General features: G+C 35.9%; 1 protein-coding gene across 1 annotated transcript in view; it reads left to right on the forward strand.

The window, feature by feature from the left end:
- The window catches only part of CADM2 (cell adhesion molecule 2), a 391,593-nt gene that overhangs the window by 91,578 nt on the left and 276,829 nt on the right, over positions 1-23,186 (forward strand). The window contains exon 2 of the mRNA XM_052638191.1: positions 20,723-20,872. Within this exon, the coding sequence (XP_052494151.1) occupies positions 20,723-20,872 (150 nt within the window). The remainder of the gene's footprint in view (positions 1-20,722; positions 20,873-23,186) is intronic.

Below are 23,186 nucleotides of genomic sequence, written 5' to 3' on the forward strand. Positions count from 1 at the left end.
AGATTTGACCCTTAAACTGGAGGAGATGGTTATTGTTCTCAGTGAGAAAAAGTATGTTGGAATAAATATGTATCATTTTTTTCTTTCATAAGGTCATAAATATAGGTAACTCTAAGATTAGCTGGTCAAAGATTCTAATAATGAGAGTTGGGATTAATGTCCCCAAAGTGAGTTTAATGAATTGTTACTAAATGTAATTGTTAATTTTAACACACATACGCATATACTTGCCATTCTGAAAGTATTTTCATTTAAAACTGCATGCTTATTCCCATGTTGCTGCCAATACTCTAGTCCCTTGGAAATTTTTACAATTGCCCATTGAGTCTGTGGCTCATCCTATTGAGTGACCTACATTTGAAAATATTTGATAAATCATTGCAATTCAAATGATTTATTTAAAATTTTGAAAGCATAACACTTTAGATATTTAATGTTGAGCTATCAGATGAATAAGTTATTAAGACTAATGTATACCAGTGTCAAATATATGTGAGTATATATATAATTTATAAATATATGATAGCTTACAGTGAACAATATCAGATTTGTGATCTATGAAGAAGGAGATTTAGCTTCAGGACTAGGGACCAGGCTTCATACAATCAAAACTTTGTGTGGCAGAAGTTTTATTACACTGAAAAATGACAGAAAGCTTCTGATATAGACATCAGAAGGGAGACAGAGAGTGCCCCACTCTCTGTCTTAACAAGACACTAGTTTTGTCAAGCCTTATACACTTTTACCAGACCCACTTACACAACATACATCTTAAATTAACAAGATTAGAACTAACAACAGAAAGGTCTTACCAGACCCACTCCCAAAACATATATCTTAAAATAACAAGATTAGTCAGAAGGTTCTTGTTAAGAAGGAGAAACATGCCCTTGAACAATTATATTGTTTTTATATAATCATTAGCACAAAGCTTAAGGAAAAATATACCCTTGAGCAAGATGAATTGTTTTGCTGTATAATCATTAGCTCTGGGCTTAAAGAAAGTTAGTCTTAAAGACTGCTGTCATTAACAACTCAGAGTTTAAGAAAAAAACACATTATGTGACTAAGATAAAGCAATGTAGAAAAAAACTTTGTCCTTTTCTCCTCTTTGAGGGTCCCAGACCCCTTTCTCCCCCTCAAGGGTCCTGACTCCTTATCAACCTACTTTCATATGGCATATTATATATACAAAGAGAAAGTAAAGTCGTTCAGTTGTGTCCAACTCTTTGCAACCCCATGGACTGTAGCCCTCCAGGCTCCTCTGTCCATGGGATTCTCCAGGCAAGAATACTGAGAAAGATAGCTACATCTCTAAATCTGTCCATCTATTATAACACATATTTTGATTTCATATCTATCAAACATATGACTAGGATTTTGAAATGGAAATCTGTGGTTGCACAAATTGTATATAGAATTCATGAAGTATGCCATAGTCTATTTAGCTCCAATCAGATAAATAGAAAGGAAACAAATAGGAATAGTTTTCAGCATGAATCATAAGAGTACTCCTATTGAAGAGCCCTTATTCTGCAGACAGGTATACATACATTTTGACCTTTGTTAACTTGATGTTTTGGTCACAATGCCCACTTTCCTAGAACTACATAATTCTTGGTTTCATATATATGTGATAATGCTCATGAGACTCAAAAAGCTATATCTAACATCAGATTTACCTAAAGGTCACAAGACAGATGGCACAAGGATGCCAAAAACCAGCAGTGACTTTATGCCCCACTGAAATGCTTCCGCATAGGCAGTCATTCCTTACTAGAATGAATTTGTGTGGGCTTCATAATCTCAAGAAACCTCCAGCTCTGGAATCCCTTCAGCTTTTATGCCTTTTTAGGATTATGCCATCAGTTCCCATTATCTGATACAAGTTCATTTGATCAATATTGATAATTCATTATTGAATAAATAATCTTGAGAGTGAAATGTGGATGCTTAGCCCAGTATGTAGCAACTCATTCATTTTAGACCCAGGATATCCGTGAATTCCTTGAATAACAAAGACAATTCAGAGACAACTTTTTAGGATTTACTAAGACTAGAGAAAAGAACAAGAAACATCTGTTAATCTTTTCTTTTCAACACTATAGTAAAGAGGCCAGTGGTTTTGTTATGGATATATTTCCCATTTATCATTTTGCAACAATCTCTCCAGAACATTATTCAGAATTAAGGAGTTAGATATTTTAAAATTACACCTCAATTTATTTTATTAAAGTTTAATTTTAATAGTTTCCACTGAACACAATTTAATTTACTATAATTTTCTAATTAACAGATTAAAAATGTAGTAACCCCCAGAAAGGGTATTAGAAGATAGTATTAATTTGTTATTTGCCTAATCAAATATATAATTGTTTGAGCTGAGTTATCTGTATAAATCTATACAAAGTATCACCTTTCATTTAAAGTTTTTCCACAGCAGTTTTCACTTGCTATCATAGGGCAATGTTCCCCTAGATCTAATGTGGCAGTACAAAGGACTTGAACATCAAAGCATGTAAACATGGACAAGATGGGTGAAATCAACATTAATGAAATCTTTGTGCATTCAGAAATGATCAAACACTGAAAAACACACCCTATTAACCACTGTGTTTTTACATTTTTTTCAAAAGGGAGCTGTTCCTTAGGGAATATTCCAAGTTGATTCATAAGTTACTGCATATTGATCAACATTTAAATAATTAAGGTGATATCATTTTGAACACAGTGTTCTTGTGTTCGAAACTATGCACCCACAATGTCCCAGGCAATTTCTTATGCTCATTAGAGAATGAAAAGTGATATGCTTCTACCTCTGTTACGGAGTTTAAACATGTCTCAGGTTCAGCTGGGCATAAAATTTCAGTTATTGAAAAGGAAAACATTTATTTCTATGATATTAGTCAGAGCAATTACGCTATAAAGTTTATAAAATACAGTATTATACAGGAGAAAATCTCAAATATTTTGTTTCCTCACTTTTGTTGTGTTTTGGGAACTCATTATTTATTTGATAGCATAGTATTGCTATCCACCCAGGGAAATATATTTTTGAAACAAAGAAAGCTCTTTTAACCATAATATTTACATCTGTATAACCCAGATAACTATTGCAGCTTTAAAAACAAACAATGATATGAAAGTCCTTCATTATTAATAAGAGAAACTTCTCAAGGCAATGACATTTTAGGGTGAAAGTAAGAGATAAACTGTCCATCAAAGAGTAGGGGTTCTTTGAAAATATGGGCAACATTCTTGTTTTAGTATAAATTCAAGTCAATAAAATATGGATCTTCATTTACTAAAAAGTTATTTACAGTGTAGAATGAAAAATACCAAGAAGTTGGTTACTTTTGCAATATATCCCCATGAATTCATGGATTCTTTGCTATTTTCTCAGTAAAATTCTTTATTGTCAATTCAACTCTTAAAGTGATTCATCTCTGAGATTAAAAACCCTTGATTAAGGGATCATGATTAAGCAGCAGAAAAATCATATCTTCTGAGAGTATATATATTGAGCCATGGCACTTTCTGCAATGGCTTCCTTCAATACAATTGAATGTAGAAAATATATCAGCTTCTTATCATGATATAAAAACCCCTGCATGATTTGTCTTAACCTTCTTTCTACCTTATCTTGGGTCATCTCATCTGTTTCTCTTCATGGTTTGTTTGTTTCTTGGCAACCAATTTGAAATTTTTGAAAATTGAAATTTCAAACTGTCACTGGCAAACAATTTGAAATCATTGAAGGAATAGCCAAACTTTTTCCTGCTTCTGGCTCAGGACTTTTATATCAGCTAATTTACTTTTTGAAATACTAGTTCCCGCTCAAGTATTCTTGTCCTCTGCTGCTGCTGCTGCTGCTTAAGTCGCTTCAGTCGTGTCCGACTCTGTGCAACCCCATAGACGGCAGCCCACCAGGCTCCTCCATCCATGGGATTCTCCAGGCAAGAACACTGGAGTGGGTTGCCATTTCCTTCTCCAATGCATGAAAGTGAAAAGTGAAAGTGAAGTCACTGAGTCGTGTCCAACACTTAGCGACCCCATGGACTGCAGCCTACCAGGCTCCTCCATCCATGGGATTTTCCAGGCAAGAGTACTGGAGTGGGTTGCCATTGCCTTCTCTGATTTGCCATTTGTATTGCAGCTGAAATATCAACACTATTTTCCATTTATATATTTGCATTTTCTTTTCTTCCAGCCTTTATGCTGGAAGTTCTAAAGATAGAATTTTACATCATTTCTACCTTGTTCACAGTTTTTCCCCAACACCTACCATGTGAAGCATTCTCTAGGCATGAAATATATCTTTGTTGAATAAACTAATGTCATGGAAATATATTGCATAAGGCCAAATCCATTACAAATGGAAAGACAGCTTTCAGAAAGCAATAATAACAATGTATATGTTTATAATATAATAAATAATGTTTAACCAAGTAAATTTGAAAATTTCATTGACTTTATTAGGCAATTCATGAATGGGGCAGCATCCCATTAGCAATAAGCAGGACACTTTCAGGGAGTAGTACAAAATGGAAGGTTTTTATAAGAAGAAGTGGCATAAGGAAGTTGTTAGCAAAAGTAATTAAAGGATTATTGTTAGACTAGGCCATCTTCTTTTGAGTGCAAGGGGCCCTGAATAACTTATATCTGTAAATCATTTCTTATTCTGTGGACTGGCAGGATGGAGAGGGCCCATGTGCCAGATTACTTCATTGGTGCTGAGCAGAAAATTTCAAACTGGTTGATTAAGACTTTCTGAGGAAGGTCAAAACAGCAATTAGGTTAGGTATTAAATTTGAGTTTAATATCCTTGATTTTAGCATAGGTGATGATATTTTGGGCCTGCATTTTTTCTGTTGAACAATATATATATAGTTCATATGCCTAATATGAGCTGATTATACATGATTAAATGACAAATGTTTGATATCACATTTTTTCTCACCTGTATCTTGTATCAGTGTCATCTCAAAATTTCTGTCATATCCTATAATCGAAAGTTATAATCTAGACATCTATGTCACTCTTTTATATGAGTATCTCTATTGAGTACACCAATGCAATTATTTAATACATGAAAAATATTAAAATATAGGTAACTTGAAATTCTCCAAGCCAGGCTTTAGCAATACGTGAACCGTGAACTTCCTGATGTTCAAGCTGGTTTTCGAAAAGGCAGAGGAACCAGAGATCAAATTGCCAACATCTGCTGGATCATGGAAAAAGCTATACAGTTCCAGAAAAACATCTATTTCTGCTTTATTGACTATACCAAAGCCTTTGACTGTGTGGATCACAATAAACTGGAAAATTCTGAAAGAGATGGGAATACCAGACCACCTAACCTGCCTCTTGAGAAATCTGTATGCAGGTCAGGAAGCAACAGTTAGAACTGGACATGGAACAACAGACTGGTTTCATATAGGAAAAGGAGTACGTCAAGGCTGTATATTGTCACCCTGCTTATTTAACTTCTATGCAGAGTACATCATGAGAAATGCTGGGCTGGAAGAAACACAAGCTGGAATCAAGATTGTTGGGAGAAATATCAATAACCTCAGATATGCAGATGACACCACTCTTATGGCAGAAAGTGAAGAGGAACTAAAAAGCCTCTTGATGAAAGTGAAAGAGGAGAGTGAAAAAGTTGGCTTAAAGCTCAACATTCAGAAAATGAAGATCATGGCATCCAGTCCCATCACTTCATGGGAAATAGATGGGGAAACAGTGGAAACAGTATCAGACTTTATTTTTTTGAGCTCCAAAATCACTGCAGATGGTGACTGCAGCCATGAAAATAAAAGACACTTACTCCTTGGAAGGAAAGTGATGACCAACCTATATAGCATATTCAAAAGCAGAGACATTACTTTGTCAACTAAGGTCCGTCCAGTCAAGGGTATGTTTTTTCCTGTGGTCATGTATGGATGTGAGAGTTGGACTGTAAAGAAGGCTGAGTCCTGAGGAATTGATGCCTTTGAACTGTGGTGTTGGAGAAGACTCTTGAGAGTCCCTTGAACTGCAAGGAGATCCAACCAGTCCATTCTGAAGAAGATCAGCCCTGGGATTTCTTTGGAAGGAATGATGCTAAAGCTGAAACTCCAGTACTTTGGCCACCTCATGTGAGGGGTTGACTCATTGGAAAAGACTTTGATGCTGGGAGGAATTGAGGGCAGGAGAAGAAAGGGACAACAGAAGATGAGATGGCTGGATGGCATCACTGACTCGATGGACTTGAGTCTGAGTGAACTCCGGGAGTTGGTGATGGACAGGGAGGTCTGACGTGCTGTGAGTCATGGGGTCGCAAAGAGTTGGACACAACTGAGCGACTGAACTAAACTAAACTTGAAATGGTCAATATTATTTGATGCTGTCAGAGTTTGCAGAGATGTGATTCAATCTAAAAGAAAGATGTTACCAAAATATATCTACTAAATCTAAGTCAAATCATTAATTAGCAACAATATGTTAATAATTAGAGTTGGTATAGATTCTTTTTCTTTTTTTAACATAAATTTAATTTTTTCAACTGAAGGTTAATTACTTTACAATATTGTATTGGTTTTGCCATACATCAACATTAATCTGCCACAGGTATACAGGTGTTCCCCATCCTGAACCCCTCACCCTCCTCCCTCCCCCTACCATCCCTCTGGGTCGTCTCAGTGCACCAGCCCCAAGCATCCAGTATCATGCATTGAACCTAGACTGGCAATTCGTTTCATATATGATATTATACATGTTTCAGTGCCATTTTCCCAAATCATCCCACCCTCTCCCTCTCCAACAGAGTCCAAAAGACTATTCTATACATCTGTGTCTCTTTTGCTGTCTCTCATACAGGGTTATCATTACCATCTTTCTAAATTCCATATATATGCATTAGTATACTGTATTGGTGTTTTTCTTCTGGCTTGCTTCACTTTGTATAATCGGCTCCAGTTTCATCCACTTAATTAGAACTGATTCAAATGTACTCTTTTTAATGGCTGAGTAATACTCCATTGCGTATGTGTACCACTGCTTTCTTATCCATTCATCTGCTGATGGACAGCTAGGTTGCTTCCATGTCCTGGCTATTATAAACAGTGCTGCAATGAACATTGGGGTACATGTGTCTCTTTCTATTCTGGTTTCCTCAGTGTGTATGCCCAGCAGTGGGATTGCTGGGTCATAAGGCAGTTCTATTTCCAGTTGTTTAAGGAATCTCCACACTGTTCTCCATAGTGGCTCTACTAGTTTGCATTCCCACCAACAGTGTAAGAGGGTTCCCTTTTCTCCACACCCTCTCCAGCATTTATTGCTTGCAGACTTTTGGATTGCAGCCATTCTGACTGGAGTGAAATGGTACATCATTGTGGTTTTGATTTGCATTTCCCTGATGATGAGTGATGTTGAGCATCTTATCATGTTTTTGTTAGCCATCTGTATGTCTTCTTTGGAGAAATGTCTATTTAGTTCTTTGGCCCATTTTTTTGATTAGGTCGTTTATTTTTCTGGAACTGATCTGCAGGAGTTGCTTGTATATTTTTGAGATTAGTTGTTTGTCCGTTGCTTCATTTGCTATTATTTTCTCCCATTCTGAAGGCTGTCTTTTTACCTTGCTTATAGTTTCCTTTGTTGTGCAGAAGCATTTAATTAGGTCACATTTGTTTATTTTTGCTTTTATTTCCAATATTCTGGGAGGTGGGTCATAGAGGATCCTGCTGTGATGTATTTTGGAGAGTGTTTTGCCTATGTTCTCCTCTAGGAGTTTTATAGTTTCTGGTCTTACGTTTAGATCTTTAATCCATTTTGAGTTTATTTTTGTGTATGATATTAGAAAGTGTTCTAGTTTCATTCTTTTACAAGTGGCTGACCAGTTTTCCCAGCACCACTTGTTAAAGAGATTGTCCTTAAATAATGAATATTCTTGCCTCCTTTGTCAAAGATAAGGTGTCCATAGGTGCATGGATTTGTCTCTGGGCTTTCTATTTTGTTCCATTGATCTATATTTCTGTCTTTGTGCCAGTACCATACTGTCTTGATGAATGTGGCTTTGTAGTAGAGCCTGAAGTCAGGCAGGTTGATTCCTCCAGTTCCATTCTTCTTTCTCAAGATTGCTTTGGCTATTCGAGGATTTTTGTATTTCCATAATGTCAAAATTTGTATGGAAATACAAAAAACCTCAAATAACCAAAGCATTCTTTTGTTTTAATTAGGGAAAACTAGCATGAAAGCAAGAGAGAAGTCAATATTTTCTCAGTTTACAACTTTTCTCACTATTTATACCTTATTTTGCTAGTTATATTATGTGTATTTGAATCTAGGTATATTTGAAATTCAGATTTGGTATACTGGCTTTATTTTTTTACCTTTTATTTTTCCACTCAACTTGTTCCTAGAAACGTTACTAGGAATTTTTATTTTCCTTAAGATTATAAAATGTTTTAAAATGTACTGCAATTAAGTTTTTTTGCTTTTTAAAAGTATATCAACCTTCTAAAACCTATTGAAAAAAAAATATATGCATTATTTCTTCCCTTTTTAGTATCAGATTGAAGATTTCCCCAGGGGTTTCAATATTAAACAGTTATGTCCCACCCAATTCACTTTTTTTTTTTTTTTGTCTCCAGAAGATTGATTATTGTATGCTCAGCATTATATTACTCACCCTGTCTTCAGAAGAGTCTACCATCTGTGTGTTCCTTTCCAGAATATTTCCTCCAGGTTGACATCTCAATTTAGAATTTAGATATGTGATTGAGCTTCACTGTGAACCAGACTGTGATTGTGGTCATAAATTTCTTTTCTCTGGAAGGCTGCCTCTCAAATGTTCATCAGTTAGCAAGTAAAGCTAGTCAGTTCTAGATCTTGCTCATTCACCCTGAAAACAGTATTCTAGAAAGACAAAATGACTTTATACACACATGATAATTACCATGAAAGCCTGTTTTGACTTTATAGTAAAACCCTCTTATTCTTTTATATTGCCTTACAAAATATAGAGTTTCCTTTTCATTGAAAAATTATTTCCTTTGCATTTTATTCTTCCACATCATAAACTTGAAGATCTATCTCTATAGGAAGAAAAGAATATAAATGTGAACAACTCTAAACTTCACTTTTTCCTTCAAAAAATTGTATGTGCTCATTCAAGAAATTATTGTTTGAATTTTGGGGGAAAAAAAAACATGTTAGTGAATGAATTTACTATGGCTAAATTAATGAAATTTTAAACTAAAAATCAATTTTGGTTGTAAAGCCAGATATATTTTTATTTAATCTAGTTTACGAGGTCCATGGTATGTAAGCAAATTTTGTTTATTGTTCATTTTGGCAGGATAATAAACAGAAAGATAAGCTAAGATATGAGGAACAGAATTTGTACAGATACATGTTAAAAAGGTGTTGGGAATTTTTTTTTAATTGGATAATGTTTTAAAGCATTATAAAGCAATACAACCACTAAGCAAGAATATAAAGCGGCAATTAAACTTGTTTCCCAGAACTTTATAAATATTCTCTGCAGCTCAGACTATTTTTTTCTACTTAGGATTGTTTAATTTAGGGAAATCTTAAACTTTTTGATGTGATGTAGCAATATAAAATTAATGAAAGAAACTAGAGAAGCTTACTTTATAATAAAAAGAATAACTATGTTGGAAATATGTATAATACAAAAGGCTGAGGTATACAATCACATAAAAACATTTTTAAAATGCAAAGGAAGGCACATGAAATTTTATTTCACCTGTATTGAAATTGCTCTAGGACTAGCGTTGATCCTGATAATCAAGAATTAACTCGAAATTATAATTATTGTAATAGATGCAGCAGATGGTGACTAGTCTTGATATGTTAGTAGTTAAGTGGATCACCTACTCACAGTCACAGTGTAGGTCAATTGGTAATCACCCTATGGCTATCCCAGAAGTTTTCTGGTCTGCTAAGAGTGTCCAGGAAAACCTATCATCATAGTCTAGAAAAGAGAAAGGTGAAATTTCTGCAGGAAAATTATGATTCTTTGGTCAGGAGCTGTAGGAGCCACTGTAAATCTGAAAGAGCCTTTTGTCATGGATCAGAAGCCAACAAAGGACTAGGGCCAACCTTTGGGTACACAAGAGTTTCTGCTCCACGAGTTGGGAGCAGAATGGGTCTCTCACAATGGCCATGGTGAACACAGGATCTAGTCTACAGGATTGTATTTCTGAAGCTTCCAATTTGGCACTGTTACACTCTGATACCAGGATGAAAAAGCCCTTCCAACCTTTCCTGGCCTTCCAAGACCCACTGCCCGCCAGCTTTGTTTCTTCCCTGCATTGGTCTGGCAGTTACAAAGGAACACAGGTCTCCAAAGTACTTCCTGTCTCTATGGAAACTGGCAAGCAGCACCAGACTGATGGCCATGTTCCATGGCGGCTGGGCAGAGAGGTGGCACAGAAGGTGGACACCAGGTGTTATACTCTATAAGGCAAGCTGGATCTGAGAGAATGAAGTCGAGTCAAAGGAAAATAAATTATATGTGGTAGCCAAGGAAAAGAACATACTTAAAGATTTTTTAGACAAATCTAAAAGTTAGAATGAAATGAGGAAAGAAATGACTAGAGAATTCTAAGTGTTTGAAAGAACAGACCAGCATTCCCAAAGTGGAAACATTTTGCACTTAGTTATCAGTCTTAATTTTTGGAGGATTCATCGTACTTCTCCTGAGAATTATAAGCCTTCATTAATGACATCTGTGCTTTTCATGTCAATATGCTTTAGTATGCAATATGTGTTTCAGTCCATACAACTACTGAGCTACAACTTTCATCTTAAAAGTTTGTTTAGAATGCCTTCAGTAACTTAGTGGAAGTAATAGCATGCTGTGTGTTCATTTAGATATATATTTAGACTCTAATTTTAGCAACAAGAATAATCTTGAACTTTCTAAAATGAGGGTTCTTTGTGTAAGCACTCAGAACCAGTCGATAGCACAAATGAGGGAGAGAAAGAAGCACAGTGCTAAGAATAGTTGAGGGGAAGACCCTAAATAATAGTAGGCTATCTCTGTATTTCATTTAAAAATGAGTTACCTATTTCTGTCTTTTCTTATTGAGGCTGATATTTAAGAACATTTAACCTATTTTGTATCTACTGATCTATCTGGAATTTGGGTTTTATAACCAAAATAAGGGAACCTAACATGAGACTTGTATTCTACATTTAAAATAGAGCTCTTGAGAGAATACAAAAAGATTTTAAAAGAAAGCAAAGCATTATGCATGTTATTTGATACAGGTGCCAATACCTTGTAGAATTAAGTAAATTTTTAAAAAGAGTTTACAGTTTTTGCTATATATAAATGTATTCCAAAAGAAAGAATCAAAATATGTAGCATTTTTAATCTCATAACAAGTTTGCACTTTTTTATTGAAAAACTGTATCTTAAATTCTCTTCATATCTTGTTGTTTCCATTTACCCTTTTAAATGTGATTCTTCTTTGACAAAGTTTTGCTCATTTTCAGAAAGGAAAAAATAATGAAGTATGCAGTTCCTGTTAAATAACCCACAAAATTTGATCATTTACCCTCAAAAATCATTGGCTGTACCTCCGTCTCTGATGTGCAGGGCCTCAACCTCTGCCTGTCTGTCTAGATATATCTCAGGTGATTATTGTCCTTAGTAAACAATCACTCATGCACAGTGTGCACTGATCCACTGTTGTGGTCCACATTTAATCTTTAGCACAAGAAAAGAGCTGGAGAAACCCATTGCTTTCACTCATCATTCATTCAAAAGATAGCAAGGCTTGAATAATGCCATTTATGACAGCAGAGCCATGCTTTGGCATCAGTATTCAAGCATGTATCTTCACCTGTCTGCTCTCTTTCAGCACTACTGCTGGCTTCAAAGATCTCTCTTCACTGTTACGCTTATTGCTTCTTTATGCTAATGGCACATCACAGCCTGCCACCAAGGTTGAGGTGCCCATATCTTAGAACTTGTCTCTTTGTGTTCTGTGTGATAGTGTGCTAGACTCTTGGTGGTCAGACAAGAAGGCATGCATGAAAGTAAAAGACAACTCTTAACTAACTGAGGTCAGCAGGAGTCAAGTTTCAGGCCACTTGATTTTGAACTTGGTAATTCCTAATCTAGACAAATAACAATTTGAACAAATCTTTTCCTAAGTATATGACAGGTGGAAACATTGAAGGAATAATGGGAACTACTTAAAGACAGGGTCAAGAGAGCTATCTTTTCAAAATATTGACTAATCATTCTTCATTAAAGTGTCTTTCACAGAAAATAAATTAGAAAATTATTTACATATCATTACTGAAAGCATCCTAAATGGTTTTCAACCACTGACATGGATAGAGAGGAATAAATTCAATAATCTAAGTAAAACTGTCAGTTCAATGGGGGGAGGGATAAATTAGGAGGTTGGTATTAATATATATACACTACTATATATAAAGTTGGTAATGGACAGGAATTTAATATATAGCACAGGGAACTCTACTCAATATTCTGTAATAACCTACACGGGAAAAGAATATGCAAAAGAATATATATATATATATAAAATATATATAATGTATGTATGTATTATATGTATATACATATACACAAGGGTATATGTGTATATACACATACACACACACATGCAAGATCTGGAGCTGACTATGGTCAGATCATCAGTTCCTTATAGCAAAATTCAGACTTAAACGGAAGAAAGTGGGAAAACCACTAGGACATTCAGATACAACTTAAATCAAATCCACTATGATTATACAGTGGAGGTGATGCATAGATTTAAGGGATTAGATCTGGTTAACCATGCGTGAAGAACTATGGGCAGAGGTTTGTAACATTGTTCAGGAGTCAGAGACCAAAACCATCCCAAAGAAAAATAAATTCAAAAAGGTATAGCTGTTGTTTTAAGAAGCTTTACTGATACCTGCAGAAAGAAGAAAAGTGCAAAGCAAGGGAGAAAGGGAAATGTATAATCAACTGAATGCAAAGTTCCAGAGAACAGCAAGGAGGGAAAAGAAGGTCTTTTTCAATGAACAATGCAAAGAAATAGAGGGGGGGGGGGGGAAACAGAAGGGAAAGATTAGAGATCTTTTCAAGAAAATCAGAGATATCAAAGGAAAATTTCATGCAAAAATGGCCACAATAAAGGACAGAAACAATAAAGATCTAACAGAAGCAGAAGAGATCAAGAAGAGATGAAAGGAATACACAGAAGAACTCCACAAGAAAGGTCTTAATGACCCAGATAACCATGATGGTGTGGTCACTCACCTACAGCCAGACATCCTAGAGTGTGAAGTCAAGTGGGCCTTAGGAAGCAGTGCTGCCAATAAAGCTAGGAGAGGTGATAGAATTCCGCTGAGTTATTTAAAATCCTAAAAGATGATGCTGTGAAAATGCTACACTCAATATGTCAGCAAATTTGGAAAACCCAGCAGTGGCCACAGGACTGGAAAAGGTCAATCTTCATCCATTTCCCATGAAGGGCAGTAATAAAGAATGTTAGACTACCAGACAATTGCACTCACTTCCCATGCTAGTAAGGTTATGCTCAAAATCCGTCAAGTTAGACTTCAGCAGTACTTGAATTGAAAGCTTCCAGATGTGCAAATGGGATTTAGAAAAGGCAGAGGAACCAGAGATCAAATTGCCAACATCCATTGGATCATAGATAAAGCAAGGGGATTCCAGAAAGACATCTATTTCTGTTTTATTGACTCTTCTAAAGCCTTTGACAGTGTGGATCACTGCAAACTGTGGAAAACTCTTAAAGAAATGGGAGTATCAGACCACCTGATACTCTCCTGAGAAACCTGTGTGCAGCTTATGAAGAAACAATTAGAACCTTACATAGAACAACTGATTGGTTCAAAATCAGGAACAGAGTATGACAGGGCTGTATATCATCACCCTGTTTATTTAACTTATATGCAGAGTGCATCATGAGAAATGTTGGGTTGGATTCTTCACAAGCTGGAATCAAGATTTCCAGGAGAAATAACAACAACATCAAATAAACAGATGATATCATTCTAATGGCAGAAAGCAGAGAGGAACTAAAGAGCCTCTTGATGGGAATGAAGAGGTGAGTGAAAAAGCTGGCTTAAAAGTCAATATTAAAAAACCTAAGATCACAGCATCTGGTCCCATCACTTCATGACAAATAAAAGGGGAAAAGGTGGAAGCAGTGACTATTTCTCTTCTTGGGTTCTAAAATAACTGTGGATGGTGACTGCAGGGAAACAATGAAGACACAGACATAGAGAACAGATTTGTGGGACACAGTGGGGGAAGGTGAGGGAGGCACAGATTGAAAGGGAAACATTGAAACACAAACACTACCATATGCAGAATAGACAGTGGGAATTTACTGTGTGACACAGAGTGGAAAATCCCATGGACCGAGAATCCTGGTGCAGGCTACAGTCCATGGGGTGGCAAAGAGTCGGACACGACTGAACGACTTCACTTTCATTTTTCACTTTCACAGGGGGCTGAAACCAGGTGCTCTGTGAAAACCTAAAGTTGTAGGATGGTGTGGGAAGTGGGAGGGAGTTTCAGGGAGGGGGGCGGTATACATATACCTATTGCCAATTCATCTTGATGTAGAGCAGAAACTAACAATATTATAAAGCAATTAAACTCCAATTAAAAATATAAGGAAAAACTAAAAACAAAGATATTATATATTTCTTTTATAAGAGTGACTGAGTCGGAATTAAGTTCACTTTATTTTCAAAGTAATTCTAAGGCTAAGCATGTTAGGTTTGAAAACCCAGGGCAAAAGTTGAATACCTGGCTGCTGTACTTTCTAGCCACATGACTATGACACATCGTTGAATCACACGTTGCATCAGATCCCTGTCTTCAAGATTGAGATAATGACAAGGTTGACATGAAGATTTAATCCTTGATAATGGAAATGTACTTAGAATAGTGCCTACCATATTGTGAACGCTCAGGGAAGACTTGCTATGTTTTTCATGTTTACTGCTGGCTTAGTGATGGTTGAGCAAAGAGATAACATAGGAAGGGCACACAAAACCACTACCCATTCAGGTATGACCTAAATCAAATCCCTTATGATTATACAGTGCAAGTGACAAATAGATTCCAGGGATCAGATCCGATAGGAAGAGTGTCTGAAGAACTATGGACAGAGGTTTGTGACATTTTACAGGAGGCAGTGATCAAGACCATCTCCAAGAAAAAGAAAAGCAAAAAGCAAAATGGTTGTCTGAGGAGGCCTTACGAAGACCTGTGAAAAGAAGATAAGCGAAAGGCAAAGGAGAAAAGAAAAAACATACCCATTTGAATATAGAGTTCCAAAGAATAGCAAGGAGTGATAAGAAAGCCTTCCTCAGTGATCAATGCAAAGAAATAGAGGAAAACAATAGAATGAGAAAGACTAGAGATCTCATCAAGAAAATTAGAGATACCAAGGGAACACTTCATGCAAAGGCGGGCTCAATAAAGGACAGAAATGGTATGGATCTAACAGAAGCAGAAGATATTAAGAAGAGGTGGCAAGAATACACAGAAGAACTATACAGAAAAGATCTTCACATCCCAGATAATCACGATGGTGTAATCACTCTCCTAGAGCCAGACATCCTGGAATGTGAAATCAAGTGTGCCTTAGGAAGCATCACCATAAACAAAGCTAATGGAGGTGATGGAATTCCAGTTGAACTATTTCAAATCCTAAAAGATGATGTTGTGAAAGTGCTGCACTCAATATTCCAGCAAAGTTGGAAAATTCAGCAGTGGCCATTAGACTGGAAAAGGTCAGTTTCATTCCAGTCCCAAAGAAAGGCAAGGCCAACGAATTCTCAAACTACTGCACAATTGCACGCATCTCACAGGCTAGCAAAGTGATGCTCAAAATTCTACAACTCAGGCTTCAACAGTACGTGAACCATGGTTTTTCCAGTGGTCATGTATGGATATGAGAGTTGGAATGTGAATAAAGCTGAGTGCCAAAGAATCGATGCTTTTGAACTGTGGTGTTGGAGAAGACTCTTGAGAGTCCCTTGGACTGCAAGGAGATCCAACCAGTCCATTCTAGAGGAGATCGGCCCTGGGTGTTCCTTGGAATATGCGAAGAGTTGACTCATTGGAAAAGACTCTGATGCTGGGAGGGATTGGGGGCAGGAGGAAAAGGAGACAACAGAGGATGAAATGGCTGGATGACATCACTGACTCTATGGACATGAGTTTGAGTGAACTCCGGGAGATGGTGATGGACAGGGAGGCCTGGCGTGCTGCAATTCATGGGGTCACAAAAAGTCAGACACAACTCAGCAACTGAACTGAACTGAACTGAGCCATGAACTTCCAGATGTTCAAGCTGGTTTTAGAAAAGGCAGAAGAACCAGAGATCAAATTGCCAACATGAGTTGGATTATCAAAAAACCAAGAGAGTTGCAGAAAAACATCTGCTTTATTGACTATGCCAAAGCCTTTGACTATGTGGAACACAACAAACTGTGGAAAATTCTTCAAGAGATGGGAATACAAGACCACCTGACCTGCCTCTTGAGAAATCTGTATGCAGGTCAGGAAGCAAAAGTTAGAACTGGACATGGAACAACATACTGGTTCCAAATAGGGGAAGTAGTACATCAAGGCTGTATATGGTCATCCTGCTTATTTAACCTATATGCAGAGTATATCATGAGAAATGCTGGGCTGGAGGAAGCACAAGCTGGAATCAAGACTGCTGGGAGAAATATCAATAACCTCAGATATGCAGATGATACCACCGTTATGGCAGAAAGTGAAGAGGAACTAAAAAGCTTCTTGATGAAAGTGAGAGAGGAGAGTGAAAAAGCTGGCTTAGAACTCAACATTCAGAAAACTAAGATCATGGCATCCGGTCCCATCACTTCATGACAAATAGATAGGGAAACAGTGGAAACAGTAGCTGACTTTATTTTTTGGGGCTCCAAAATCCCTGCAGATGGTAACTGCAGCCATGAAATTAAAAGATGCTTGCTCCTTGGAAGAAAAGCTATGACCAATCTAGACAGCTTATTAAAAAGCAGAGACATTACTTTGCCAACAAAAGTCCATCTTGTCATACGTATGGTTTTTCCAGTAGTGATGTATGAATGTGAGAGTCAGACTATGAAGGAAGCTGAGCGCCAAAGAATGGATGGTTTTGAACTGTGGTGTTGGAGAAGACTCCAGCGAGTCCCTTGGACTGCAAGGAGATCCAACCAGACCATCCTAAAGCAAATCAGTCCTGATTATGCATTGGAAGGATTGATGCTGAAGCTGAAACTCCAATGCTTTGCCTATCTGATGCAAATAACTGACTCATTTGGAAAGACCCTGATGCTGGGAAAGATTGAAGGTGTGAGGAGAAGGGAACCTTAGAGGATGAGATGGTTGGATGGCATCACTGACTCAATGGACATGAGTTTGCATAAACTCCAGGAGCTGGTGATGAATGGGGAGGCCTGGCATGCTGCAGTCCATGGGGTCGCAAAGAGTTGGACACGACTGAGTGACTGAACTGAACTGAACTGAACCATCTCATCCTCTGTCACCCCTTTACTCTCCTGTCCTCAGTCTTTTCAAGAATCAGGGTTTTTTTCTACGAGTCCGCTCTTCATATCAGAGGGCCAAAGCATTTTGAAAAATACATTGAGGATGAATCCTTAGGCTGGTAACACATTAATTTCTCCAATTGGGAAAATTAGTAACGTCTTTAGAAAGGCTCTCTGAGATGGAATTAAATGACAACTTGTGAACTTTAAGGAAGGAGGGGGTTAAAAGAGAAAAATAGCAACAAACTTGATGCTGTCTCCAGGTTATAAAAGTAAAAGGCAGTATAAATCTTTGAGAAGTTTGGCTGCCTACAACATTGGTTTTTGAATTGATTTTGGAAACCACATATCCTAAGGGTATTTAGGATTAGTAAATTCTCAACATGAGTTTGCTCTTTTGAGAGAAACTAAATTATTTAACTTTAGGGATTTTAGGATGCAAGATTCCAGGGAACTGAAGTCAGTACTTTAACGTCTGAACCTAAGTGAGGAGAAGATGGAGAGGAGCCATCCTGATGGCATACTTGGAAGGATAAGGTATAGGTGTGCTGGAATCTGTATAGTCCCTGTCATGTAGAACACCCTGACAAATGTTAGTTTCTTTCTTCTATGGATGTATAAGGAAAGACTGAAATAATTATCATATAATAATTTCTAGATAAGATATGATATTGAAAGGAAATTAACATTGGCATCCTCCCTTATTTGATCTGAAGATGTAGTTCAGCTAGGTATGAATTCAAGGTTATTTTGCTAAAAGAATACCCTTTTCTTTTTTTCTTTTTCATTGTTATCTAACTCACATTTAAACAAATAGTGATATGATCCAGCAGCCTTTGTGGAAAAATAAGAATAAAACGTTGAACTTTCAGAACAAACCCCAAATGGTTCATTGACTCCATTTCACCATGGAAAAAATCACTTAACCTCCCAGTGTCAGTTTACCCATCTGTGAAATGAGAAGGATAATATTTTCTTATGGGATGTTTTGAAAATTATTTTGCAAATGCAGTGGATGAAATTGTTGCAAGCATCACTGCTCTTTTTCCACGTCTTTGAAGATGCAGAAAGTATTATTTATGTACCAGTTGATAGTCAAATCATCATCTGGGATGAACTATGTATATTTATTAACAGTTGTGCACTTTTTATTACTTAAAGGATCTCCTCCTCCCCTAGACTGCTCAGTTTATGCCTTATGTCAATAGCTGGGCACCTGAGCAAAGCATCTTAAAAACAATTTGAACTTCATATTTATGAGCTGCTAATCGGATATCTTTGGTTATTACCCCTTCCTTCTGTTTCAGCTCATGTTTTCTCTGATGCAGTTTTTCACTTCACCTCACTTCACAAGATTGATAGTTTTTCATGTTTCCCTGCTAGAGGTCACCTCTGAGCTGAAGGCAAAACACATCCCATTCTGGCTCCTGTTGACTTTCAAGTCAACTATCAAAGAATTTATTCCAGACATTGCCTAACCTCAATTTAAAAACTCTACCCTAAAGATTACAAGGAGATATCCTGGGGAGTTGCCATAGTGACTTAAAGAGGTTGGCATTGAGGAGACAAAGCTACTGATAGCAGATTTTTATACTTGATAGGCTTAATTATATAATGTGGTCACGAACTTCTGTGCTTGTGTCATTTAGGTCTGGAAAGAAATTTTCCCCTTCAGGCTCTTCTCTTCTCTTACAGTGCCAATCAACAGGCTTCTTAGTAATAAGAATCTTTATGCCAGTAGCTCCAGTATAACTTCAAATGGTGCTTGTAGTAATGACAGAATCATTATAAAATTAAAGAAGAAAAGGAAAATATATTTCCTGGGTGCTATTAAGTTATCATAATATTCTTGCATATGTAAATTGTCCTTGACTAAATGAACTACCCTACTCACATAATAGTATTTTAACCTGGCTTTAGAAAGTCATTTTTTACCCATGTTGTTAATTGTTTCCAGACTTGGCAGAGTTCATCTCCAGATCATCTTGCTGAAGTGAAATTTATATATTATGTTTCTATGTGCATGAATTTTAACTATTAGAAGTACTTTTACTAAGAAATGTTATTACATGAATTAATAATAAATAATAAATTAGTATGACACTTAAGAAGATAGAAAACTTGAATACATTATAATAATATCCAAATTGCCAATGATCTTTATAGATATTTTTTCCTTGATTGAAAAAGGGATATATATTCATTGGAAAAAAACATCAGAAAACAATAGAAAGAAACAAAAAAGAATATTATCTCTACCTCTTGGGCTAGAGTAATCACTTTAATATTTTGATGGATATTTTATAAGATGAACACTTGTTTTCCCCAACATGTTTTGTATTTATAAAAACAACTAAGTCTGCAAGAAACCCTGGTGTAAGAGGATTCTTCTTTTTTTAATTTTTTCTATCAGAGGTTGAATCTAACATTCTAATATCCATATTTTATACACTTTATTCAGAATTATAAAAGCTACAAGGGAAGTATTTAATGTATTTCTTCTGCTACTAAAAAGAGTTATATTCATCCAGAATTATTATTTTCAAAAATAGCCAGGTCTAGCACCATATCGGAGAAGGCAATGACACCACACTCCGGTACTCTTGCTTGGAAAATCCCATGGATGGAGGAGCCTGGTGGGCTGCAGTCCATGGAATCGCGAAGTCGGACATGACTGAGCAACTTCACTTTCACTTTTCTCTCTCATGCATTGGAGAAGGAAATGGCAACCCACTCCGGTGTTCTTGCCTGGAGAAACCCAGGGACAGAAGAGCCTGGTAGGCTGCCATCTCTGGGGTCGCACAGAGTTGGACAGGACTGAAGCGACTTACCAGCAGCAGCAGCACCATGTAATTAATGCAAGGCCAAGGGAAATTAATGATAATCACGTTACTATTTAAATATACATCTTTATGTGTGCCTAGGAGGAGAAGAAGTTTTTCTGGAGCATGTGAAGGAATGTAAAGAAGTCCTACTAGTATATCACACTGTAGGTTTTCAATTATCTTGCCTTTTTTCTAATGTATGGTTTTGCTGTTGTTTGGTTGGTTTAAATTTTACTTGGGGTGAGAAGTTAAGCCCATGTAACTCTTGGAAAGTTAATCATTTTATAAGTTTCATTTAATCAACCTTTTCTTTAATCCCTTTTTAGGCAGCCAAGGGCAGTTTCCACTCACACAGAATGTAACGGTTGTTGAAGGCGGAACTGCAATTTTGACCTGCAGGGTTGATCAAAATGATAACACCTCCCTCCAGTGGTCAAATCCAGCTCAACAGACTCTGTACTTTGATGACAAGAAAGGTGAATACATTTTCTTTTAAACATTTTAATCATATTCTAAAATATCCTAATTATAATGAATTTATTTTTCTGAGATGATTCAAATTATTCCTTTTGATTACCAAACTGCTGATGCTTGTATTTAAACATGTTAAATATTAAATACTTTAGTTTGCAAGTCATAAACACTAAAGATAACCTATGTCAACTTTTTAATAAAATAAACAGTTCTAATTCTGTTTCAAAAATAGTTTTATATCTTCTCCTAACAATTATTGTCTCTCCAGATACCACATGCTTTTGTTCTCTTTTAGATGCGTTTTATATAGATTGAATATTTTTTCCTCACTCTTGGCAATAGGATGTGTTAATTTTATTAACTTTAATTAAAATATTTAGAAAATACCATGTACCTTTGGAAAGTTTTTTTTTTATTTTATTCTCATGAATTGAGTTTAAAACTAAGAATTGTAAAGATGATATTATTCAATAATAAGTTTAAGTTACTCCTTGTTTCTAAAATAAACTAAAATTAAGAAGCTGTATTTACACACTGAGTTGGGCTTAACTGGGGTTTCTAACTGGGTGATAGATTTTGATTAAGTGTTTTTAGAGAACTAAATCACATTACATTTTATAATTCTAGCAAACAACTAAAAGCATATACTGAATGTTTAAGCAATTGTCTACTGGTATAAGCATTGGGAGAAAAGTAGTTCAGGAACTGTAATAAAAATATGGATCTATTGCTTTAGATAAATTATATAGGATATAAATATAAATATTTATATCCAAATATTCAACATCATCTTAATATCTTTATTCCTTATGTATGTATGTAGATAATAGTGAAATAATTTGAAATAGGATCCAATAATTGAAGTGTAGTCAAACTAGTTCAATAAATGTGCCTATTTCACCTAAAATATAAATTCACTATATTTTGTGCATTTCTATACTTTCCCTCTTTGATGTACTTTAAATTTAAAATCAAATACTCTATTTTTACCTTTAGTATATGAAGGATTGGTTAAAAATCTAATTAATTCAATGAATATATTTTGAGAGTTTCTTTGTACAAGGCATAAGAGTTAGAGACCAGACAGATAAAATCGCTGCCCATAGAGGATATACAGTCCAGTGTGGAAACCAGACAATTAAACAAGCATATGAACAAAATATATTTTAGAGTACGTTGACAAGAAACAAGTGTTCTCTTTCTCTGTCTCTCTAGAAAGCTGGTTGGCTAAAATAGATAATACATAAACATCTACAGAGAGAGAGGGAGAGAATGAGATTAATACCTAGAAATTGGCACAAGTGATTGTTGAAGCTGGCAAGTCTGAAATCTGCCTGATAGGACAGTAGACTGGAGACTCAGGGAAGGTTACATTGCAGCTCAAGTCTGAAGGCAGTCTGGAGGGAAATCTCTTCTTCAGGGAACCTCAGCTGTTCTTTTGTTTGTTTGTTTGTTTTTATTTTACTCTGAAGGCCTTATACTGATTGAATGAGGCCCACCTGCATTTTGCAGGGTGATGTGCTTTACTCAAAGTCTACTGATTGCAATGTAATCTCATCTAAAAATACTTTCACAGCAATAACCGTACTGGTATTTGGCCAAACATCCGGATATTGTGGCCTAATGAGTTGACACATAAACTTAACTATGAGAAAGGGTTAGGAATACTAGCATTTCTGTAGAACTTTAATATTTATAAAGGGTTTCTATTTTGCTGTCTGAAAGACAGAACAGTTATCACTAAACACCATTTTCATAGAGGCATGTGGAAGGGAGGGGTTAAAGTTCTCACAGCTATATAAGATTTAAAGACAGTATCATGACAAATATTGTGACTTAAATATTGACTAGACTTAAAGCCAATACTGTGATTCCATATTTATGTTTTGATTTGAGTGTTTGATGTGTAATCATTCATGTTTAACAGAGACTTCCAGTCATAGAGTTTTGTTGGTTTTTTTTGTTTTGTTTTATTTTGTTTTGTTTTTAGTATTTAGGGATATCTTTAAATGTCTGGAAATGGATTTTTAAACATCCATTTGCTAAACAGTTAATATAGCAATAATAATATAAATTGAATCCTTATTACTATTATTGATTACTTAATTATTCTGATTAAGATGTTTTTATTCCATTGTGAAAAATTTTAATACTGCTTTATGAGACTGTAAAGTGACTTGTTTTTCCACAACTTGAGAAATAGCTAAGGAATATCTAAATTTGATATTTTTAAGCCTTTTGAAAAATATGTCATTCAAGAATTAACAGTTAATTTTATGGATTAATTAGCTGTTTTAAAAAGTCACAAGTATAATC

This window comes from Budorcas taxicolor, chromosome 1, assembly GCF_023091745.1.
Source record: "Budorcas taxicolor isolate Tak-1 chromosome 1, Takin1.1, whole genome shotgun sequence".
NCBI lineage: Eukaryota > Metazoa > Chordata > Mammalia > Artiodactyla > Bovidae > Budorcas > Budorcas taxicolor.